This window comes from Pygocentrus nattereri, chromosome 20 (assembly GCF_015220715.1).
Source record: "Pygocentrus nattereri isolate fPygNat1 chromosome 20, fPygNat1.pri, whole genome shotgun sequence".
In the NCBI taxonomy this organism is placed as follows: domain Eukaryota; kingdom Metazoa; phylum Chordata; class Actinopteri; order Characiformes; family Serrasalmidae; genus Pygocentrus; species Pygocentrus nattereri.
In genome coordinates, this window is record NC_051230.1 from 35,283,462 (window position 1) to 35,308,606 (window position 25,145).

Here is a 25,145-nt window from a genome sequence, read left to right on the forward strand (position 1 = left end):
TGATTTTTGAAGTCAACTTCAAATTTATGCTTACAGTATGCAGTGGAAAAGGCTTTACTATGTAAAATACACAGAAAAAATGTGCTGCTCCACAACCAATAGCATGACATCACTGTATGTTACATGAATGCTGCTTAAAATCTCTGAAGAGAGAGGAACCCATCCCAGATAGAACAGTGACACAAACAAGATACATGTAGTAATGAACAAAGAAATAAAGTCTAATCATCAGACAGGAAAGATTGTGAATGAGAATGAAATCCATGATTAAGGTGAATGCATCTTCAGCACAGTGTATCAGAATATTGTTGAAAGTGGAACTGGGGAGAACCCAGATTTGGACTGTACTGCTGTGCAGGGAAGACTGGCATCATGTAGCGGACCTGCTTCCAGAAGTGAGAACTGGGGGAAGCTGCTTGGCGACTCCCTTCATTCCACTGTAGCGGCAGGCCCTTCTGCAGGAGATGCTGCAGACCCAGGGGCAAGTGCGAGTAGTCCTTAATATCTCCAAGCTGGATCAGAATCATCCTTGTATCTTGCTGAAACAGCACCTGGTGTAACCCCACCTGCCAGTCGTAACCCTGTTCTGGTGTCATAAGATCTTGTTCTTGGCTGATCCCTGGAGTTAGCACCACTATTAGCCTTCGGCTGAGCCGCATTCTCATTTCAGTGAGCTCAATGCAGTCTGCCGATAGAACACAAACGGACGTCAATGAGCACAGTATCACTGTTCTGCTGTTTTAATAACCAAACTGAGTATATATGGACCATTCTACTGAATTAGTTTAAACTGCAGCCCCACAGTAAAAAAAAAAAAAAACTATTATTGGAGATATAACCTATAATATAATATCATTATTTACAGGGTACTTTGTATTGGGAGGATATAAACCCTAAATTCTGACTTGTGAAAATAAGACTTGCATTCTTTTTTCCAGTGTTGTTTGTAAAAAGATCTTTTTAATTTCCTTTGAAGTTGAAAGATTTAGATTTACAATAAGTTCAATTAATAAACACAGAGTTTAGTTTGTAAGTAGAGCCTTATTTTAGCCATGCCCTTGCATTTTACAGCAGGAAATGACTCCCACCATCTGAAAATCAGTGTGAAACTGTAAGAATTATCGCTACTAAAACACACATTTTCTGTAATTACTTTAAATAATTTTTTGTTTTTAATGAACAGTGTGAGAATTTTATGTCTGTACACCTGTTCAAAGCTTTCCTAAAAGAATTTCAATTTTTAATTTGTCAGACCACAGAACACATTTCCAGTTCACCTCGGTCCATCTTAAATGAGCTCGGGCCCAGAGAAGGTAGTAGCATTTCTGGATCATGTTTATAAATGCTTCTCCTTTTTTTAATAGTAGAGTTGTAACTTGTATGTGTGGTGCATCTGAGAACTGTGTTCACAGACAGTGGTTTTCAGAAGTGTTTCTAAGCCTGATTTCCACTACAGGATCATATCTGTTTTTAATGCAGCGCTGCCTGAGGACCAAAAGATCATGGCCATCCAATAGTGCACGTCAGACTCCAGTCCTTGCAGGCAAAAACACTGCTGACTCCAGTACACAGCTTCATTAAATACACCTGCTAATTAGCAAGGCCTCCATCAACTGATTTCAGAACATTAGACAAGGTTAAGCACTGATGTGACCCAGAAGGTCCCCATTTTGACATGCCTGTAATATTGTTCTTTAGCCTTGTCATTTGAATAGAGATTTCTCTAGATTCTTTTAGAGATTATATGTACCATTAATGATGAAGTTCTTTGCTATTTTACATTGAGAAACGTGGTTCTTGGATTTGCCAGCACAAAAAGTGTGAAACCCACCCCAGTTTTACTTCTGAAAGACTTTTAAACCCAGTCATGTTACTGACTTGTTGCCAATTAACCTAATTATTTGTGAGATGTTCCACCAGGTGTTTTTTTTAGCATTACAGTTTTACCAGTCTTTTGTTGCCCCTGTCCTAACTTTTTGAAACGTCTTTCTGGCATCAAATTTAAAATGGGAATGTATTTTTCAAAAAATTACATTTCTCATTTTCAACATTTAATTGTATGTCTTTGTACAATTATTCGATTATATGTAGGGCATATATGATGTGCACATCATTGAATTCTGTTTTTATTTACATTTTCCACAGCATCCCAGCATTTTTAGAAATGGGGTTGGACAGCCAAGGTCTGTCTTTCCCCCATTATTTTAAATTCTGTATAAACAGAATTATAAAATTGAAGTGTGCAGAAGTGTGATTTTCCTTTGTTTTTTTTTTTTTTGTAGAGGATATGTTAACCTTTTTTCATTTAGAAAATTAACAAATACAAGGAATTTAACTGGGAATTTAACACCCAAATTTTGCATAACACTGTATATGCTGTATAGTCACGTGAAGAAAGGAGAAGACCACCTAAAATGATAAAAAAGGAACCGAGATTATGTAAATCACATATTATTCATAAGAATTTGTACTGTAGTCAGTCACTTCGGCTCATGTGTTTTTTTTAATCAAACCTTTAGTGCACATAAAACATTCTGAGCAGTCATTTGGCTTTAAAAGTAACTTCAAATGCCTGTATGTGACTCACAGCATTAGCACAAGACAGTAGTAACAAGTACTGTCTTTACAATGTTGATCACTGGACCGTTTAACAGATTCTCTTGTTGGGCTGTGTAAGTCATGATTACTTGAACATGTTACATTATAACGCATTATTACACAAGTAATGTTATACCTTTTATACACACACACACACACACACACACACACACACACACACACACACACACACACACACATATATATATATATATATATATATATATATATATATATATATATATATGTACACATACTACACCTTCTCCAGGCAGGTCGTCTCTGCCATAGATGCAGAGTTTAAAGCCACAGCTTTTTTCCAGGATGTCTGGGAGAACTCTGTTGATGAAGTGAGCTAACGTCTTCTTCATTTTCTCATCCAGGTTGTCCTTCTGGTAGATCACATATGCATCGTATATTTTTCCATCTGAATAGCAAAAAACATGGATGTCACTTAAAGGGCCTTATAAAATTCAGGAGAGTACTCTGACCTGTTTACTTGGCATTCCAACAACAAAAAACCCCATTTGTCCAATGGCACTTTGCAATGATTCCTAAACTGTTGTTAAGCCAGGTATTGAGGACACATCAGCCTTTTATTTCAATTATTCCAACTAGGGATGCATTGATACCAATAGTGGTGTTGAGTATCAGGTTAATACCATGTCCATTTACTCATATTAAAATGAACCAATACAAGCATTGAATAACAGCTGATACAATGTGAGTGTATGCTGCTGGACTAATGAATGACTCAAGCTGACAGTGAACAAGGGTCTGTTCACACAGACAAGCATTACTGACTATGTACGCTATGAACGCTATGACAGTCGGACACAAAATCACTTTATACTTCAACCTTGGCAATTTCCCACCAGTAATACACTGTGCAATTCACAACCACTTCTCTAATACAAGTAGATTCATACGGATACACATGGCTTCACAAGTCAGAAAAAGTCTGCATTTGCTGCCAGTCTGTCTTCACTGACTTTAGTCTCTGTCTGAATAGAATAGCGAGGTATAACCATTATTGCAGTGATTTTATTTGTAAGGCTGCAGAGAGACTGTATTGTCCTACCTTATACATGACAGTCTGACTACATGACATGACTGGTTTTAGTATCAGTGCTCAATGTTAGCGACAATGCTCAGTTTCTCAGCATGTTTGCTCTACTTGGTGAGCAGTGTGTTATTTTTAATGATACTTAATACTTAACTTAGTTTGAAATTGTCTGTTGACTAGAAATTGCACACAGCATGGACGAAGTAAAAAAATTCCACCCCTAATTCCTACTGCTTAGATTCAGATTCAGATTCCTTTATTGATCCCAGGGGGAAATTGCTTAGTTCATGTGTACTGGGGAGTACATAAGGACTACCTGGAAATAGTAAACTGTATGTATAGAACCTTTGACTTAAGTGACCCCATTCTTTAAACCACTCTAAACAGACTTGAAATTTCTTTACCATTTCTTTTGTTCTGTACAAGTCCTAAGCCTCTGAAAAACAAGGCCAGATCCACAGCATACCACTTTGTCATACCAGCAGCCAGCAAAATAAACAGAAAGATGCACAAAAATATCACAACCAATGGGAGCACTGATTCTGAAAAAAATGAAGGAATTCAACAAAAAGTTTATTATTATCACTTATAATACTGTATGGCAATTGTAAAAATGATCAGAAGTAAGAAACCTACCCCTGGATCTGAGAGTAATAATTACATACATCCATTTATAGGGGCTTGAAGCTTTGCAGTAAAACGCAGACTGAAGGTCCAACTCAGAAACCTTATGGATAGTGAGAAATGAACGAATTGCTTCTGTTTCCTTCCTGAAAAATAAAAGCAAAATATTGTAACTAACAGCTGCTATGGGTTATGATAGCAAGAATATTCTATTATCTAATCTATTATCTAATCTATCTAATATTATGGAGAATATTGGTTGAAACCAGGGACAGTGACTTTGACCATGAAGAGTAACAGTTCAGCTGTCCAATTACTTTGCATCAAGATGCAGTGGCTGGCTTTACACGACTTAGAGGCATCTTGTGGTAGCCTTCATGCTCCCAACACTTTTTTTTGTTATTAAGGAAACATGACCAATGGGTGGAACCGCAGATGACCAAAGTTAGACCAGTTGCAGAATTTGTACCCCAGTCAAGTGTAAAAGTAGTGATACCTGAATACTGCATACACTGTCCTTATTGTGTTCAGTAATGTATTCCATTACAATAAATAAAATCGTAAAACATTCAGAATACATCTAGAATCCATTTACAGCACATTTTGGTGAGGCATGTGGGATTTTTTTTATTCATACTCTTCCTTGCTGTTACTGGTTGGCACCTTAGTGTTTCACTACATGAAGCCCTGGCCGTGCCAACCAGTAAAAGCAAGGAACAGTGATTAAAAAATTCACCTATCATTTAAGATCTGAAAACTTTTTTTCTCTCACCATCTGCTTTTGTCCACTGTATAACAGTACACTCAATAATCTGATCATGATTGGATTTCTGCAGTTATCTGATTATTCAAACGGTATACTCCAAATTCTTAGATTGGAGTAAGGTCTAGACATCCGCTTAAGAAATCTGATAAAGAGAACTGGATTTTAGCTCAGTAATCACATGGCATGTAAACTCTAACAGACAGTGGTACCGTAAATAAGCAAGCAGTGTTACCACAAGATGGCAGTAAAACACTTTTAGAGCAATGATGAAACCAACTGCATGCTTGTTGAAATGAAGAATTGGTATTTTCTGCATCTTCTAGATTACGTATCTTCATAGTTTCAGACAAAGTGGCATGATGTGTTTTGAAAAAAAAAAGCTGCAGCATGAGGTTTGAGTTTTATATTATGTTTACATCATGTCTTCTTCTGAGATTATTGGCTAGTTGCAAAGCAGAAAATCCGATAATTGTCTGACTCAAGTAGACTCGCCTTCCATTGTCTGATTACTCAAGTGCATGTAAATGCGTTGATTGGATTAGTGGCAAAATCTGATTTTCTGCAATTATCAGATTATTAAGTGAATGTAAACACACTCATTGATGCAAAACCTATCACATGCAAACATGTCCACTACTGAAGACATTAGTTTAATCATCCCTCAAAAGAGTTTACTAACTCTGAGATTAATAGCTTACCAATACAGTGTATTATTAGTCTACTCAGGCTTTAGCAGAGCTCAACACATATTTATTTCTAATCAACACATTGATCTATCAGTCTAATAAGGCTTCAGTAGAAACTTCAGTGTTTGTAAAAGAGCTGATATACCCTATATTTAACTGAAATTAGTACAAAGACAACACATCAAAGAAATATATCTGAGAAACTAGTTTTTGAAAAATATTTGCCTATTTTGAATTTGATGCCAACAATGTGTCAGTGTTGGACTCTGCCAGGGTTGTCCCTTGTCTCCGTTTGTTATATTCATGGAGAGGGTGTCAAGGTGTTGCCAAGGCCAGGAGGGCATTATGTATGGAGGCTGGCGGGTGGTGTATCTGCCATTTGCAGATGATGATCCAGTCCAGAAAAGGATGGCATGATCAATCCAGATAAGGGGAAAGGACTTGCCCCAGGTACAGGAATTGAAGTATCTCGAGGTCTTGTTCAAGAGTGATGGGATTGTAAGATCGACCGCAGGCTGGGACAGATAGCAGCAGTAATGAGTCACTGTACCGGACTGTTTATCGGTCGGTCCACATCCCTACCCTCACCTATAGTCATGAGTTGTGAAAAATGACAGAAAGAATGAGATTGCGAATACAAGAAGCGGAAATGAGCTTTCTTTGCAGGGTGGTGGGCTACACTCTACTTGATAGGGTGGGGAACTTGGAGTAGAGTTGCTACTCCTCTACCTCTTAAAAGAAGAGGTGACATTTCAACATTTGATATGTTGTCTTTGTAGTATTTTCCTTTAAAAAATATGATTTGCATATAATTGTATCCCATTTTCTGGCGACCTGTCCAGGGTGTATCCTGCCTTCTGCCCGAAGACTGCTGGGATAGGCTCCAGCACCCCCCTGCGACCCTGACGGAGAAGCGGCTTAGAAAATGGATGGATGGATGGATGTATCCTATTTTTGTTTACATTCTGCACAGCGTCTCAACATTTTTGGAAATGGAGTTGTAGAATCACTGTTGTCGTTGAAGAGATTATTAGGGGGACTCTAGCCTTTTTTGTATTGGAACTCAACAGTAAAACTGGGCAGCTAGTAAAGAAGAACTAATCAAGAAAGATCTGCTAAAGAGCAACACAGAGCTCAAGAGGCATCTTATAAAGAATGCCAAACCCTGACCGTTTAGGCATGGCTACATATAATATGATTCACTACCCATTGTTTTACCTTTCATGAACTGTATACCCCTCCACTCCATTCAGCTGGGTGTTGTTCCTGAACCATGAAACCGAGCAATAATCTTTCACATTGAAGCCAAAGAATGCAGAGCAACTGAGTTCCACCTTAGAACCTGTAAGACGCAGAATGAGTTTAAGTTGTGTCTTACTACAACTTCATATTTTTAACTTGTTTCATATGTTCATTTTGACTCTCACCCAGATCTACGAACTGTATAGACATATTATTTGGATACAGAATCGTTGTAGGAAAATTTGTTGAAAGATCTGTAAACAGGTTTAAAATACAGAAGGTTAAAATTCACAGAGAGTGCAATCAGATATACACCATGTGGCCAAATGTATGTAAATAATGTAGATACCCCTTCTAATTATTGAGCTCAGGTGTTTCAGCCACCCCATTATTAATCAAGCACATAGTCATGCAATCTCTATAGACAAGCACTGGTAGTAGAATGGTTCATACTGAAGAACTCAGCGAATTTAAATACCCCACCTTTGAAACAAGTCAGTTCCTGAAATTTCTGCTTTGCTATATCTGAACTGGTCAACTGCAAGTACTATTATTGTGAAATGGAAGTATTTAAGAGCAAACAACAGCTCAATGGTAGTGTGCAAAAATGACCTATAATCTGTTGCATCACCTAGGTACAGTATTCCAAACTGCCTCAGCACAAAAACACAAGAGTGTCAGAGGCTTGATGAAATGGGTTTTCATGGCTGAGCAGCTACACACAAGCCTAAGGTTACTTAGGCCGAGCTTCAGCTGAAAGGGTGTAAAGCATCCTGCCATGGACCTTTAGTTCCATTAAAAGGTAATGTTAATGCTGTTAATGTTATCTAATTTTACACAATTACATGCTTCCAACTGTGACATCAAAAGTTTGCGGAAGGCATGCCCCAACATGACTCCACCCTTGTGCACAAAGTGAGCTCCATGAAGACATGGTTTGATGAGTTTGGTGTGAAGGAACTCCAGTGGTCTGCACACAGCCCTGTCCTCAGCCCCACTAGATCATCTTGTGCAACATCTGTGCCTGACCTCACAAATGCTCTTTGGACAAAATGGACAGAAATTCCCACAGACACCAAAATCTTGTGGAAAGCCTTTCCAGAAGAGTAGAGGCTGTTATAGCCACAAAGGGGGGCAAATACATTGTTACCCATGACTTTGGAATGGGATGTCCAATAAGCTCATATAGCTGTGATGTTCAGGTTTTCACATAGTTTTGGCCATATAGAGTGTCAAATAAGTTGATCACGTCAGTGTGTGGTGCCTTAGTTTGGGTGCAGAGAATACCTGTGATGAGCAGTGGGCGGGATCCACTGGTGTTGTATTTTCTGCCATTATGTTCCCAAGTACACAAACAGGTGTAGATGCCCTCATCTTTTTTTGAAAAATTAGGAATATACAAATATTCCTCAGATTGCCCAGGGATCAGATGGAAGTCCTCCAAAGGAAAACAACATATTAAAGAAACAACAAACAGGCATTACTTATTCTATGATCAGTGTTATTTCCTTTGGGAAAATATACTGTAAAATAAGTGAACTAATGAAAACAGATTACAGCATACTACTACAGTATACTGAAGACAGCCAATGACAACAAATTAGTAATGTAGTGTACAAGTGGTGAAGAAGATCTCCATATGCTCCACCAAGGCACCATCATTGGCTATGGCCACATTTATTAAACCTTTGAACTTTAGTCCCAGATAGTGTTTCTTTAGTTTGTCTTCCATTATGACATATTGTCCACACACTGTGCCTATAACTAGTTTCATTTGCTTACTGCAAACAATTCAGATAATGTTTTGTCTCTTTTGCTAATGCAGTGAGTGGACAGGACACATTCAACCCGCATGTTTTAAACAAGCCTAAGTGTGCAGTTTTGTTTGTGAAAAAGCACCTGCAGCTTGTTTCTTTGCTCATTCCTGGACTACCTACTTTGAGACTCCACTATAAAGTCTTACACTTTCACATTGTAACGTGGAGCGATAAGGCGGACACGTGCGGAGGTAAGCGACTTAAGGGCAAATCCAGGGTCATAGTCGAGACAGTCCAGGTTCGTATAGCCAACACGGACAGATTGGGGGACAGACATGACATAAACCTTAATAAACAGCAAACAGAGACCGAGACATCAAACAAAGACCAGCAAACACAGGGCTTAAATACACGGAACAATGAGGGACAGGTGAACACAATTAGGGGCGGAGTAACCAAACAGGGGGCAGGACTTAAACCAAAACAAAGGACCACATGGGCAGGACTGGGAGGGGCCAATTGTGACACTCATGCATCTGTTGCTGTGCCAGTCTCCTTGTTTAGTTGTATATCTTGTTTGCCCTCCCTTATGAAAAAGCTATATACATTGATACAATATTTGGCTACTTACTATATACAGGATGCTCCAAATATATTTTGTTATTTTATATTTAAAATACTTTTTACCTACTGAATCTGTTTTAGTATACTTTCAAAATAATTTCACATTTCTTCAGCCATGAATTTAGCAATCTTGTTTTTTTTAATCAATTATTTAAAATATTTATGTAATATTTGCAATTTTAACTACAATAGTCTGTACATGACTATGGAATATATAAATTAATTGACATAAAGAAAAGAAATGGCAAATAAATATTTTAAAATATATGACGAAAGTTGTCCCCAGGAGTCGTGACACTGGTGTTACCGCGCAGCAAAAACTGTGTTTTTGTGCTTAAACTATACATTCACAAAAAAGTATTTTTGCGTTAAATACATGCTTTCATAAAGTAGACTTGAAAAAGACACATTTTGCTTGCAGTGAACTGTGCTTATCTTACACTAAAACTACACTTTAACAAAGTATTTCTGAACTATATGTTTTATTTATGTGTTAAATTTATACTTCTATTAAGTGTGCTTTAAGTAATCCTCAGCATGAAATATTCTGTACTGGCAATATGATATCATTAGTGATAAATATAAAGTCTGGCCATGTTGAATTTGTCAATATAAAATACAATTACACTTCAGATCAGCTTAAAAAATGATCTTCCTTTGCTAATTTGACGGTAATTGTGTGAAACTATTTTTATATTAAATGTAGATCTAACACGTCATGTCAGCGGGATGTCAGGGTGCACTTGCATCAGAAAGAATTCCTGTGTAATGTGTTGTTATTCAAGGTAATACATGTTACACTACCTGGAAAGGCATACATAAGTAGTGCTTAAATAGTTATACAAGTTATGTTATATCGAAATCATCTAAATATATATTAAAAGTGTTCTAAAATTGTTTTGTAGTATTATCCATGCGCTCTTATCTCACATAATTAGTATATCAATTTATATATTCCTAGTATATTCCTCATATATAATTAATATATTCACAGCTATTTTACAATGAAGTATTTTTGCAGAACTATTTTTGTGCATGCTCATACTACATTGTGCTCAAACACATACTAAGCATACTAACCTATCATGCACTGTAATAAACTCTGCCCTTCAAGAAGTGCACTTTCATAATTATGCCCCTCTAGGGGAGAACATGTGATATGGGGTCATACAGGTGCCCTCACTACAGGATAAACTGGACACTTCCTACATGTCCCTTTCTGATACAAAAGAAAATTGTGAAGTTATATATTTAAAATAAATGTAAAACAGAAGCATGTTCCCAGTGCTCTTAGCCACTGTGTGTGGTACAGTCTATAGACTGATCAGACATTACAAAGTTGTATTTTTTGTCACAGAATAACAGAAAACACAGTTCCAACATGATAAATAGAACCAAAATGTTTACGTGAGGCAGAAGCAGCTTTCCTCTTTAATCTACCTTGTACCAGATAAGAGTTTTGTTTTGGTTTTCACACACTGGGCATGAAATGTGCACATCGCCCGGCTCCTCTGATAAGTCTTTATATAGCTGATCAGTGTGGAACTCTTCGGAAACCTCAATGTATATTTCAAATTCATTACAATTCTCCTCCGTCTCCCACCTGCAAGACACAGCACACAACATACAGCACAGCAGAGATATTGGCACACCCACTGTATTGACACACTCAAGCAAAAACTAACTGCAAACATGCAACATTTCAATGCTGTGCTCCAGTTTTTTTTTACTGTTTTAAAAGATATGGCCTTAAAGTTTGCCCTATGGAACAAATCAGCGTTACATCACAACAGCAAATAACTGACTTCCAGCAGGATTTTTGCTGACTAATTTAATCAAGATTAAGAACTCAGCAACTTTGTGTGGTTATTTTTTGTCATGTAATCCTGAACACACAGCAGCTACATATTTCATTTCATTGTATTCATTGGGTCCTTTCTGTGTGGGAGTTTGCTTGTTCTGCCTGTGCCTGTGTGGGCTTCCTGCCACAGACCAAAGACATGCAATCAGGCCAACAGGACATGCTAACTTGCCCCTAGGTGTGAATGTGTGTGTGCGCATGTATATGTGTTTCTGTCTGCCCTGCGATGGACTGGCAACCTGTCCAGGGTGTGTTCTACCTTCCACCCATTGATTGCTGGGATGGGCTTCAGCTCACCCCATGACAGAGAAAGATAAGCAACTTAGAAAATGTGTGTGTTAATCGAGATGATTAGAAGCATTTGCGTCGTGTGAATTCACGCGTCTAGTTCTAGTTCATTTCCCACCAGCTTTACTATTTTTTTGATGTACAAAACCTAAAACAATGAATGCAGTTAGTTATCCTACTTGCTAGGTAGCTCACCGTATTAGCTGAAATGAAATGTTGTACCGCATTGTTATTTGCTCTACTCAAACAATGTCTAATTTACACAAAATCAAAAGTTGAATTAAACAAAGTTCGGTGTAAAATGCAAAAATTTTGTGACGGCTAGCCTGAATTCTAACTGACTTCTTGCAGCTTATGCTGCCAAAGTAATCATTTTAAAACTACAAGCAGAAACATCAACATACTGTTCAAGAGTACATTCTGGTGTTTTTATTGGTGATGTTATAGTGCAATGTAACTTGTAAGAGTACAGAATTCGCTGAACTGTCGCTGGTTTCAGCTCTGAGTGTTTGCAAACAACATCTCCCTCAGTGGGATTAACTACCTGCTTTTTTAACACTGGAAAATGAGAAAAAGTAAAATCCAACATGCATAGATGAATTTGACGTTATAGCCTCAATAATAACAAGATGTTACCCTTTTTGTTATGATTAAATTTATTGTAAATTGTGCTGTAAATTTCCTCTCTGACTGGACCACTTGGACGGTTTATGGACAGTTTAGCCATAAAATCATTTTTATTTGGTGTAATAGGGTCTAAATTGCATCTGAGTTTAACTAATAGAATGACCACACTGATTTATACTTTGTATAAATAAAATAATATATAATAATAGCATTATTTTACATATATATATTTCATAAGGACAGTTTTGGATTAAAACAAATCACAGAATAGCTTCAACTCCTTCATAATTTAGTCGTTTTTAAATGCAGCGCACCTCATAGAACTGACTTTTAGGTCAATCACTTTTTACAGTTTAACCACTCCTTTATATTGGATGTCTTGGTCACAAACTACACAAACTACGGTCACAAAAACTACAAAGAAAAAATACGTGCCAAAAAAGGCCCCCTCCTCTAAAGTCACGTACTACTACAAAATAAAATATCATTTTTAGTGTTTATTTAAAGGTAAAAACCTCTGCTTAGTTCAGTCCTTTGGTAAACAGCCAAACTTAATATCTAGGCTGCAGTTTAGAGTCTGAAGGGACAAACTTTTACAATCTCTAACCTAAAAAGTTATTGGAGCACACATTGAAAGTTTACATGGTTTCATCAACGAAAATAAATTTGGCCGGAGAGGCCCAGGTGAGTTAGCGTGGAATGACACATAGGGTGCACGTTTTGTATGCACATATAAAATGAGAATAATGACCAGCGTGTAATGTAAAGGCCTGTGTCATTCACGATCAGAGGCAGGATATACAGGTCCGGGCCGTGATGATGGACTCGTGCACTCTCATCTGTTGAGATCTTCTCGATTCCGTCACTTCCATTTTTGAACCAAGATATCGTTGTGTGATTTGTTTCTTGGCTGCAATAATTATTTGCACATGGACAGCGCAGCGCTTCTCCTTGTATGACGCTGATGTTTTCTCTTTGCGGGTGTTTGTAGCACAGAACTGAAAAAAAAAAACAACAACAGGAGCTCTACCCACAGCTCTACTATCATAATGAGTCAAGAGTGCAGTTACTGTCATTACAAGAGTCACTAATTAAACTGGGATTTTCAGAGACAGGCGGATCCTATCTTGTCTGATGCAAATTTCACATTACCCTGAAAAATGAGAAGTGAGATTAAAAAACAGTTTACATTTATTTTTATCAGCAATGCAAATGTTCATCTTTTCTGCTTTGAGGAGAAACACATTTAGCCTCATTAAACCCTTAAAGGTTTATTACACATTAAGGCTTGTTATTCAGTAACTACGGGGACTCTAGCTCTTCTTAGGTTATAGAAGTGTAGAATAAAACTTTGGGTCTGCTGGTGACTTTGTGTAAGGTTATATGTATGTAAAGACGGACTTGAATCCACATTTCTGTGGATCCACACAACTCTGACAGGACTGAGAACACAATATTTAATTTTGATTTATTCAGTAGGCGTTCTGTCATCTAATGCTTACATCTTCACTGGAACACCCCAAGTATTTGAGCACTGCCCTCACTGACCTGTAGGGCAGTTTTTGTACCAGGCAAAGGTAGATAGTATGCTTTGATGTTAAATAACCTATTCCCAAATACATATACATATGATTGTAGTGACTATTATCAGTCATTTCAAAGCAGCTCCACCCTCAGTCATGGTTATAATGTGCTATTCCATGTGGCTATGTGATTAGAAACTGGGTAACGACAGTCTGGCCATTCTCCACTGACCTCCAATCAAGTGAGGTGTTAGTGTCCACAGTACTGTCGCTCACTGGATGCTTTTCCTGCATTGCACATAAACTCTAGAGTTTATGTGTGAAAATCCCAGGAGATCAGCAGTCATAGAAATACTCAAACCATCCCATCTGGTCAAAATCACTGGGATCACATTTTATCCCCATCCTGACGGGTAAAACATATTAATAAAGTAGTATTTCTGTTCCTGGCAGTTTTGTTTATGTAATTCTTCTGGTAGTGTGTTTCACAAAAAATCTATTATTCATATGAATGCATAATTTTGGCTCTCAATACCTGCTATAGTCCTCTGTTACTTCCATAATCCCCCTGCCTTTTCATGACCTTAGTCAATAATTTGCCACATCCCAATAACAAAGTCTAGCAGATTTGAGTGGCTGTGATCTATAATACGTATGTAACTTGCCACAGAACACCTGCAAGTCCAGTACAATGCAAAAGCTGAGCTTATTACTCAATGTCCAGTCGTCCCTCAGAAGAGCTTACAAACACTCAGATTAATACCTGGTTCCTCAGTTATTTATCAGTCTAATCTTCTTTACAGTAAGTTTTTACATGCATTCTGCTTATTGTGCTAATTAATAAACAATCGCTCATGGTGTTTCTCTATAATATGGCATGTTTTATTCAGTACTCCTAACAAGCAAGTAATTCGTTCAAATACCTCAGACAAACCTCACCTGTGGAATCTTTGTATGTAGAGGTCATGACAAGTTTAGTCAAGAAGAAGAAGATGATACATAGCTCTGTCATCTGCAAAATAGAGATAAAAAATAAGCTTTGAACTCTGAGCAAGTGCAGAGTAAGGTGTCTGTCCTTGAAAGGGTACAACATTTTATTTTACAATCCTTGGTCAAGAAATGCTATGGCATGCCAATTTTAGTTCCAGGTTTATTAACAGAGACTGTAATTCACATACAAAAAGAAAGGCATGGTCATCCCAACTTTCTTTTAGGGTCAAACCAACAAATTTTCTGTAGGTCAATAGGCCTTTACTGTCACCAGCAAGGTTATTTTCATTACAATGATGTATATATGATGTTTACTGTAGAGAGTGCTTCAGCTTGTTTGTGTTAACCTTAGCTTATACTAAATGAATCAAAAGAAGCTTGAAATTGAAGTTACTTAATTAGGACAGTCAGTGTTGGCTGCTCTGAACTTCTCACATTTTGCAGCACTTGTAAAATCTGCTCACTGTCAGAAAGATGCCAGTAGATAACAACAACAAGCAGGAAGCGTTTCTTAGAAAATGTTCAACTGGAGCATTATCAGTTATCATGATATCTGAAGTAAAATGCCATGTGAAAGAACACTACGTTTTTCTCTGTGAAAGCACAGGATGTGAGCAGGATTAAATGGTTTTTCCCAGCTCCAGTTTTTAAGTAGGACTGGCAACAAACAACCTACACTCAGGTTATATATAAAAGCATCACCACTCAAAGAACCATTTTCATGCTTAAAGGTTTCTTTGCATGGTGAAATGGTTCTTCAGATTGAAGGAGAATGTGTTGTATATGGTTCTATATAGAACCTTTTCAAAAATGGTTCTATAAAGTAATAAAAAGTTTTTTTTTCTATTGATACAAGTTTGGTAAATGAACAATTCAAGCATGTAAATGGTGCATTGAGTGTTTATACTTTGTTGTAGTGTACACATGCTAAACTTGAAGAATCATCTTTTTACAGCGATGTTTACATGCAAAGATTTTCACCAATCTGACTGAATTCCTTACGATTATAGAAGCATGAAATGTGTGTGTGCACACTCTTCTTCACAATCTGATTATTTTCATTTACTCATTCACTTGTCTGAACAACTAGTTATTGAGAACTCTGCAGTTCTTTAACCCACCCGTGCAGTGAAACAGCACATACACACTAGGGGGCAGTGAGCACACTCACCCAGAGCGGTGGGCAGCCCTATCCACAGCACCCGGAGAGCAGTTGGGTGTAAGGTGTTTTGCTCAAAGACACTTCAATCATGTACTGTCTGCTCAGGGGATCGAACCGGCGATCTTCCGGTCACAAGGCCGGTTGCACTACACACACACACATAGATACATACACATACCTATCTTCTAAGCCACTTCACCTTCTGGGTCGCGGGGGGTGCTGGAGCCTATCCCAGCTGTCATTAGACAAAAGGCAGGATACACCCTGGACAGATCGTCAGTCCATCGCATGTTCCTGCTAACTATTTTTAAGCATTTTAAAGTTAAACTTAATCTCTTTTGCAGACCAGTTTCTGGTTGCTGACATGTTAAGATACAAATGTATAAGTGCAGAACTTATTTAAACTTTCCGATAGGGAATGTAACCAAAGTTAATGTTCTGGTAATCGGTGGCTCTGTGATCTGCTCATATTCATTTTGAGTGTTTGCGAGAAATCTACGGCTTCTGTGTTTTGTGTTTTCTCTGTTTTTATTGTATACAAACCATCCGTAGACCCTTATAGGCTACTTCCACAGGATTACCTTGTGATGGTCCGACGGAAAAGACACGTGGGTACATTCCAGTTTGGGGTGCAAAAATCGGTGTTTATTAAATCCCAGTGAAAAACCAAACAAAAAACCAAAAAATGCAATTTATCCAACGCCAAAAGAAAAATATTTACAAATATATACAGCTTAATTTGAATAGTCAGGTATTCAATCACAACTTGAGAGGGTTTCAGGCTTCAACCACATTCCATTACCTCTCCCACAAGACTGGCTCATTCTGGTCCATCTAGGGCTTTTATAGAGCTAAACAGGAAGTGCTATGACGTCACTTCCGGTTTTTGCGCAGGGAAAGTTCACTATAAAAACGCAGCAAACAAAGGGTCCTGTTTTCCTCCCTGACTGAAAACACGGCTACCTTCCTCTGGAGTCTATTCACAGGTAAGTACTTGTTGCCTTCCCCAAGCGTTTCAATAATGTTAGTTTATAATATACGTTTCATTACATCACTAAATCAATCTAAATTTACAAATAATAAAACATTCACATTCACCATTAAGTTTTGTTTCTTTTCTCTGCAGGTTTACTCTTGTTCCCCAGCATAACCACTCAATCAATAAATGCTATTTAAAAACAGTTTGTGTCTCTGAGTATGAAATGTCCCCATTACCTAGAAAGTTCAAACATATGTACATTGTGGTGGAGGGCAGCTCCGTCACATTCCCTCCCCCATCTCCAGCTGATGGAAGGGGCTTCAGGACACTTCCTCAGCTGCCCTGGACAAAGAATCTGCCACTACGTTAGAAGCACCTGTCCTGTATGTAACAGTATATTTAAAAGGTTGCAAGGACAAATACCACCTGGTGATTCTAGCATTCGCATCTCTCATTTTATTCAACCATACTAGAGCCCGGTGGTCTGTCTCTAGTTGAAAATGCCTACCCAAAAGGTAATATCTAAAGGAGTCCACTGCCCATTTCACCGCCAAACACTCCTTTTCAATTGTCGAATATCGAGTCTCACGAGGACACAGTTTCCGGCTAATAAAAGCCACTGGTCTGCGTTGAGTCCCATCCTCCTGCAACAGTACAGCCCCCAATCCTACACCTGAGGCATCAGTTTGCAGAATAAAAGGCTTTGAAAAGTCAGGACTCTGCAACATTGTGTCCTCACACAGAGCATCCTTTAGGTCCTGAAATGCCTTCTCACACTCCCCTGTCCATTTCACAGTCCCTGGTGCAGATTTCTTTGTGAGGTCAGTAAGGGCTGCAGCTCTAGTGGAAAACTGCGGTATAAACTTCCGGTACCAACCAACCAGTCCAAGGAAAGATCGAACCCTCCTCTTTGTTGTGGGCACAGGAAAGGACCGTATTGCCTCCACCTTTCCCACTTGTGGTCGTACTAGTCCATTACCCAGCACAAATCCTAGATACTTGATCTGGTTCTGAGCAATGGCACATTTCTGAGGATTGATGGTTAACCCCGCTGTCTTAATCCTCTGAAACACATTCTGGAGATGTGCCAGGTGGTCCTGCCAGGTGTGACTAAAAATGGCCACATCATCCAGATATGCTGCTGCATAGTCTGATGTACCCTCCAGAACCTTATCCATTAATCTCTGAAATGTTGCTGGTGCACCCTGCAGGCCAAACGGCATCACTGTAAACTGAAACATCCCATACGGTGTCCTGAAAGCGGTTAGTTCCTTTACGTCTGGTGATTTTGTATGGTCCATGCCATTTGGCCAGGAGTTTACTTTCGCTGGTTGGCAGAAGCAGCAATACTTCCTGCCCTGGCTTGAACTCTCGAGTACGGGCTTTCCGGTCATACCAGGCTCTCTGACTGCTTTGTGCCTTCCACAGATGCTCCTGGGCCAGCGCAGTCATCTCCTCAAGCTTCTCTCTCATCTTCACCACATAGGTTACCACATTCTCTCCCGTCGCCTTGGGTTCCTCCCACTGCTCTCTCAGGAGATCCAATGGTCCCCTCACATGTCGTCCATAAAGCAACTCGAAGGGAGAAAATCCTGTAGATGCCTGGGGAACCTCTCTGTAAGCAAAGAGAAGATAGGGAAGCCACTGGTCCCAGTCAGTACCGGTCTGTGAAACAAATTTACGGAGCATTGACTTCAGGGTCTGGTTGAATCGTTCCACTAAGCCATCTGTTTGAGGATGATAGGGGGAGGTCTTAATGCCATGTATGCCTAGCAGTTTGTAGACACCTTGCAATAAACTGGATAGGAAGTTTGCTCCTTGATCTGTCAGAATCTCCCGAGGGAGGCCTACCCTTGCAAACAGATGGATTAGAGCATTTGCTATCTGCCTAGCCTTAATGGTACGTAAAGGGAAAGCTTCAGGGTATCGTGTAGCATAATCACATACCACCAAAATATACCTGTTCCCTGTCCTGCTCCTTTCTAGAGGGCCCACTATGTCCATTCCTATCCTCTCAAATGGAGTTTCAATTATAGGAAGAGGATGCAAATGTGCAGTGGGGACTAATCTGCCTGATGTCAATTGGCACTCCTGACATGTTTTACAAAATTCAGTCACATCAGAGTATATGTTTGGCCATATGAAACGTGCACCAATACGAGCTAGTGTTTTATGTTTACCCAAATGTCCTGCCCAGGGTATGGAATGGCCCAGTTTCATTACAGTTAACCTTAGGGCAGCTGGAACAACTAACAACTCAACTTCACCTCTGCGTTGATACAGGATTCCTTTTTTCAAGACATAAGCTTCTTCAGTTATCCCTTTGCCCTTCTGCTTTACCCCATCAATCTCAGACACCTTATTAAACCACGGTTGCAAAGTTGGATCCTGACCCTGCAATGTGGAAATGTTTGATGGTATGACGAGATCTACTGGAGCCTCTGGCTTTGGTAGGGGCTCTTCCTGGTCTACTAATGTTGACCTCAGGAACTTTTCCCTGCGTCTCTGAGCTTTAGGTTTGGTTGGTTTACTGAAGTTAACTTCCACACTGTCTTTAAAAGGTAATTCTGCTAGAGCCTCTCTTGCACTCTGTGCTCTTGTCATTATCATACACTGTTGAGTTTTAGGAAGCAGGTCTATAATCACTGGAAGGTCCTGGCCTAAAACTACAGGATAAGGTAACTGAGCTACTACTGCTACTGTCATTAGAAATGTTTGCCCATCTACTGTTAAGTAAACCTCAGCAGTGGGGTAACTTCTTTCATCCCCATGTACACAGCTCACCTGTACTCTAGCCTCCTTCCAGTCTTCTCTAGGAACCAAACTTTCCCTTACCAGTGTCTGAGTACTGCCTGTATCCACCAAAGCATTTTCTTGCTGACCATTTATCAGTACTGCAATAGTTGGCCCTATCACCTGTTCATCTACAACTTTTGGTTCTGGTCTGGGAACTGTACACAAAAGGGTTGACTTAGTTGTCCAACGTTGACAGTAGGGTTTAGTATGGCCTAATTCTCCACAATAGAAGCACCTAACTTCTTTATTGGTTCTTTTTATAGGCTTGTCACTTCGAGGTGTACTAGTAGGTAATTTAGGTGGAGAGTGTCTACTCTGAAAGTATGTTCTGCTATAAGCATGACCAAGGCCCCTATCATCCCCTACAGACTTACGGCTGAAGTGCTGGTCTCGGCTGAAGCTGCAGGGTCCTCTACTTCTTCTGGCAGAGATGAAGATTTCGGCCAATTGCGCTGCCTCCTCTGCAGTCTTGGGGTTTCGCTCCTTGATCCACACCTCCATTTCTGTGTTCACCATCCGCAGAAATTGCTCCAGGATCATCATTTCAGATATTTCCTTTACTGACTTCTGCTCAGGCCTGACCCATTTTGAGAATAATTCCTTTAGGCGAACATACAATTCACGTGGTGTCTCCCCAGGATAAACCTCTAGTGCACGAAATCTCTGGCGGTAAATGTCCTGTGTTATTTCATACTTAGCAAGAATAGCAGCTTTGACTTCCTCGTAGTCCTCAGCATGCTCACTGTCCATGGCTACATATGCACTTCGGGCTTTTCCGGTAAGCAGCGGAACTAGCCGAATTGCCCAATCCTCTTTGTGCCAGCGGCAGACCTTTGCAATACGCTCAAAGGTTGCCAGGAAGTGCTCTATGTTGTCCTCTGGAGTCAGGGGATACAGTTTGGGCTCCCTAAAGCCCGGTGGTACTCTCTGCTCCTGCTCTTCTCCTGTTTGGCCACTGGCTCCTTCGTTGGCATCCTCCTCAGGCTGTCCTCGCTGGTCCACCTGCTGTTGCAGTTGTCGGAATTGGTGCTGTAGGCTCTTCCATCGCTGCTCCTGTCGGATGGCTTCTCGCTCCGCCCGCTCATCCCTTGCAGCTTGGCTCTCCATGAACCCTTGAAGCATCTCAGCTAGCTCTTGCAGTGATGTGTCTGATGCATTGGCTGTTACTTTTCTCTGCTTTACTTCACTGGGACTGGAATCTTTGCCTGAGCTGTCCGCCATACCTCGACTTCTCAGGATCATACCACAACACCTTTAAGTGGCAAAATCTCACGAGAAACAGTTCCTGATACTCTGAGAAATGCCTGAAAATGTTATGCTCCCTTGAAAAACTGTAGTACTTCTGACACCACTTGTGATGGTCCGACGGAAAAGACACGTGGGTACATTCCAGTTTGGGGTGCAAAAATCGGTGTTTATTAAATCCCAGTGAAAAACCAAACAAAAAAACAAAAAATGCAATTTATCCAACGCCAAAAGAAAAATATTTACAAATATATACAGCTTAATTTGAATAGTCAGTTATTCAATCACAACTTGAGAGGGTTTCAGGCTTCAACCACATTCCATTACCTCTCCCACAAGACTGGCTCATTCTGGTCCATCTAGGGCTTTTATAGAGCTAAACAGGAAGTGCTATGACGTCACTTCCGGTTTTTGCGCAGGGAAAGTTCACTATAAAAACGCAGCAAACAAAGGGTCCTGTTTTCCTCCCTGACTGAAAACACGGCTACCTTCCTCTGGAGTCTATTCACAGGTAAGTACTTGTTGCCTTCCCCAAGCGTTTCAATAATGTTAGTTTATAATATATGTTTCATTACATCACTAAATCAATCTAAATTTACAAATAATAAAACATTCACATTCACCATTAAGTTTTGTTTCTTTTCTCTGCAGGTTTACTCTTGTTCCCCAGCATAACCACTCAATCAATAAATGCTATTTAAAAACAGTTTGTGTCTCTGAGTATGAAATGTCCCCATTACCTAGAAAGTTCAAACATATGTACATTGTGGTGGAGGGCAGCTCCGTCACATACCTACTACTGAGAGTGGAGACTATAGTTTAGCTTTCCAACAAAAGCTGGTGGTGAGATTTAAATCCACTGAAGAAGTAAGTACCTCTATCCTCTACTGTGATGGTCTTTACTTGTGTGGATTGTGGTATGTATAGTGATAATCCTCTCTCCACCACTAGTGATAACAACTGTGGTTCACTTTGTGAGAAGTGTTAGTTAATCTCTGCTCTGGTGGAGAAGGTGAATCAGTTAGAGGTGTACATCTGGGGCTTAATCAGGGATAGAGAGCAGAGTTCAGTGTTATCTACCCCGGGTGCCTCAAGGAGAGTTAGTGCCCCACTGACTCCGACATTAGAGCAGGGCGAATGGGTGACGTCTCGGTGACATAGTAACAAAGCTAAAGCTAAAGCTAGCCCACCTGAGCACCACACTCCACCTATTCATGTGTCAAACAGGTTTTCTCCACTCTGTGAAATGCCCACCGAGGAGCCTGTCAGAGGTGCTCTGGTTATAGGAAACTCTATTGTGTGACACATAAAACTAGCTACTCCTTTAGGGGCACCAGCAGCTGGAGTTATCTGCTGACCAGGAGCCAGGGCGCCGGACATTAGCAGCAGCATTAAGCTATTAGCAAAGAATATATATTCTTTGCTAATAGCATTATTCAGCTAATATTACTTATTCAGAATTCTTAAAAGAATTCAGTGACTTTGTTGCAGACCTAGCAGTGAGCACAGAGAAAGTAATAATTGCAGGAGATTTTAATATTCACTTTGAGAACACAGCAGATCCATTAAAAAAGGCATTCTCATCTATCTTAGACTCTGTAGGCCTTACTCAATACGTAATAGGGCCTGCACATTACTGTAATCAAACTTTAGATTTAGTTTTGACTCTCGGTGTTGACATACATAATCTAACTGTTCTCCCACAAATGTCAGTAGTTTCAGATCAACCTTAGATAACATTGCACCTATAAAAATTAAAATGATGCCACAGAAAAAGCTCCATGGTACAACAATGAAATGCGCACCTTAAGACAGACAGTACAGAAATTAGAGCGCAGATGGCGACTAACCAAGCTGGAAGTATTTCACTCTGCTTGGAAGGACGGCCTTAGCAGGTACAGAAAAGCACTTATCAAAACACACTCAGCATACCTGTCCTCACTTATCAAAACACCCTCAGCATACCTGTCCTCACTTATCAAAACACCCTCAGCATACCTGTCCTCACTTATTCAAATCAACAAAAACAATCCTAGAGTCTTATTTAGCGCAATCACAAAACCAGGCAGGATCTGAACCTCAAATACCCGCCAACTATAGCAGCAATGATTTCATTAGCTAAAGCTAAGTAGCTAAAAATCTTGGTGTGACAACTGATTCAGATCTAACGTTTAATCAACACATAGGTAATATTACACGGAAATTGTTTCTTCATCTCCCAAACATTTCAAAGTTAAGAAATGCGTTATCCCTACATGACACTGAAAAAATGGTACATGCCTTTATAACTTCAAGGCTAGACTACTGTAATGCATTGTTGTCAGGAAGCTCCAACAGGAACCTAAATAACTGCAGTTAGTTCAGAATGCTGCAGCTGGAGTTCTCACTAAAACCAGGAAATCTGACTACAGCCGCCCAGTTTTATCATCGTTACACTGGCTTCCTATCAAATGCCGTATTGACTATAAATTTCTCTTATTGACGTATAAAGCCCTGCATGGTCTCTCACCGGAGTACCTGCAAGATCTTATTTCCCATTATGAACCGCCTCGCTTACTCAGATCCCAGGATGCTGGTTTTCTACTGGTTCCTAAAATTCAGAAGACTTCAATGGGTTGAAGAGCTTTTTCTTACAAAGCCCTGGAATAATCTCCCAGTTAATGTTCAGGACTCTGACACTGTCTCAACCTTTAAGTCTAGACTGAAAACATACTTGTTTAGTTTAGCTTTTGATAACTAGCCTTCCCCTTTAGATAAAGGCAGGAGATCCAGGGGTTCATGGGCATAGAGGCTCATGGTAAACAGAGATGTTGGTGCTGTTGACCCACCACTTCACGCGATCACACAGCTTTGTTGACAGTGGAGTGGGGGGATCCCAGTGTTTCAGGGTTCTCTCATATCTGTTACCTTCTGGTTCTCTCCTTTTAGTTTATGCTGTTATAGTTAGATCTGGTGGGGTCACCAGCCACACTCTGAAAAAAATTTTGGGACTGTTTCAGCTCACTCCCACTTTTCATAAAGAGACTGCCTCAGTCAGAGACCGCTTCTACTCGTGCAGTTTCTAAAGCTTTACCATCCAGACATCAAACAGAGATCCTCTTAGCTTCCATTTGGTATTTAGCTCATTAAATTGTAAATCCTGTTTGACCAGAGGAGGACGGGTCTCCCCTTGTGAGTCTTGGTTCCTCCCAAGGTATCTTCCTCCAGACTGAGGAAGTTTTTCCTGGCCACTGTCGCCTCTGGCTCGCTCACTGGGGGATATATGTTGTAACTGTATGTTTTCAAACTTCTGTAAAGCTGCTTTGTGTCAACATCATTGTAAAAAGTACTATACAAATAAATGTGAATTGAATTGAAAATGAATTCACTTTTTTCACTGTAGGGCCAGAGCCACTCAGTCCTATACATTCACTATGCATGTGCCATAGGGACCTACAAATTAAGCAAAGGCTCCGACTTGCCTCCTGTCATAACTGCTTATTATTTGCAATTCTGATGAGAGGATGAAGCAAAACTCTCTCTCTGGTCGTGACAAAAGAAAAAAAAACACCACGAGAGTGAATTACAGGAACAGCCTTTAGGTAAACTTGTGTTCTCTCTAATTATGATGTCAGCGAATAACAGCAATGTTTAAATAAAAACGTTGATATGCCACGTCTGACGAACACCAACAGACAACAAACTGCAGCCCAGAAAAGATAACCACACAACTCGTAAGCATGAGTTCAATGTCTGTGTATGAATTAAGCTCCCGATTTGCAGCGGCAACCTCTGTGGAGTCCAGTCCAGACAATAAAAGCACACTGTACACTGGCGAACATCGTTTTAACACAAGACAATGGGCATCTAATCTCTCAGTCAAGGTTTAATTAACGCTCTGGAGTAATGCAAAATGGAAAGCAGTTAATTGGCATTGACTATTGATTAAATAATGAATTTAATGGTGATTAGCTCGGCATACTGGGTAATATGGATTCACATCTCTCAGGGAATAATAACCATAAAGTATTCAGCCAAGCCATGGTGTAAATATTTTTTATATTTGAAAATGTATAAAAGGAAATGTGGGGAGGCTGGTTTAAATGGGCCTGATGCAACTGATAATAATAATATTATCTATCATTTTTTTCTGGTGCTGTGTATAAGTTAGTCAGTAAAGGGGTAAATACACACATACACATATTTTCTGAAACCGCTTATCCTGTGCTAAAGCCTATCCCTGCAGCCATTAGGCAGATGCAGGATACACCCCAGACACTGCAGAAGGAGTAAATATTCATTGATAAATATTATTTGGTTGTATACCATTCT

The 25,145-nt window shown here is 39.6% G+C and overlaps 2 protein-coding genes across 3 annotated transcripts in view; one reads left to right on the forward strand and one right to left on the reverse strand.

Moving 5' to 3' along the window:
- Nucleotides 1-25,145, forward strand: part of LOC119261782 — a 371,675-nt gene that overhangs the window by 151,864 nt on the left and 194,666 nt on the right. The gene's annotated exons all lie outside the window — the stretch shown is intronic.
- The window catches only part of il1rl1 (interleukin 1 receptor-like 1), a 25,889-nt gene continuing 744 nt past the window's right edge, over nucleotides 1-25,145 (reverse strand). The window contains exons 2-11 of the mRNA XM_017684415.2: nucleotides 14,602-14,674; nucleotides 12,891-13,137; nucleotides 10,804-10,966; nucleotides 8,270-8,420; nucleotides 7,168-7,236; nucleotides 6,959-7,082; nucleotides 4,301-4,434; nucleotides 4,069-4,206; nucleotides 2,861-3,025; nucleotides 1-685 (exon numbers count right to left, since the gene is read on the reverse strand). Coding sequence (XP_017539904.2) covers nucleotides 285-685; nucleotides 2,861-3,025; nucleotides 4,069-4,206; nucleotides 4,301-4,434; nucleotides 6,959-7,082; nucleotides 7,168-7,236; nucleotides 8,270-8,420; nucleotides 10,804-10,966; nucleotides 12,891-13,137; nucleotides 14,602-14,674 — 1,665 coding nt within the window. The 3' untranslated portion in view covers nucleotides 1-284. The remainder of the gene's footprint in view (nucleotides 686-2,860; nucleotides 3,026-4,068; nucleotides 4,207-4,300; nucleotides 4,435-6,958; nucleotides 7,083-7,167; nucleotides 7,237-8,269; nucleotides 8,421-10,803; nucleotides 10,967-12,890; nucleotides 13,138-14,601; nucleotides 14,675-25,145) is intronic.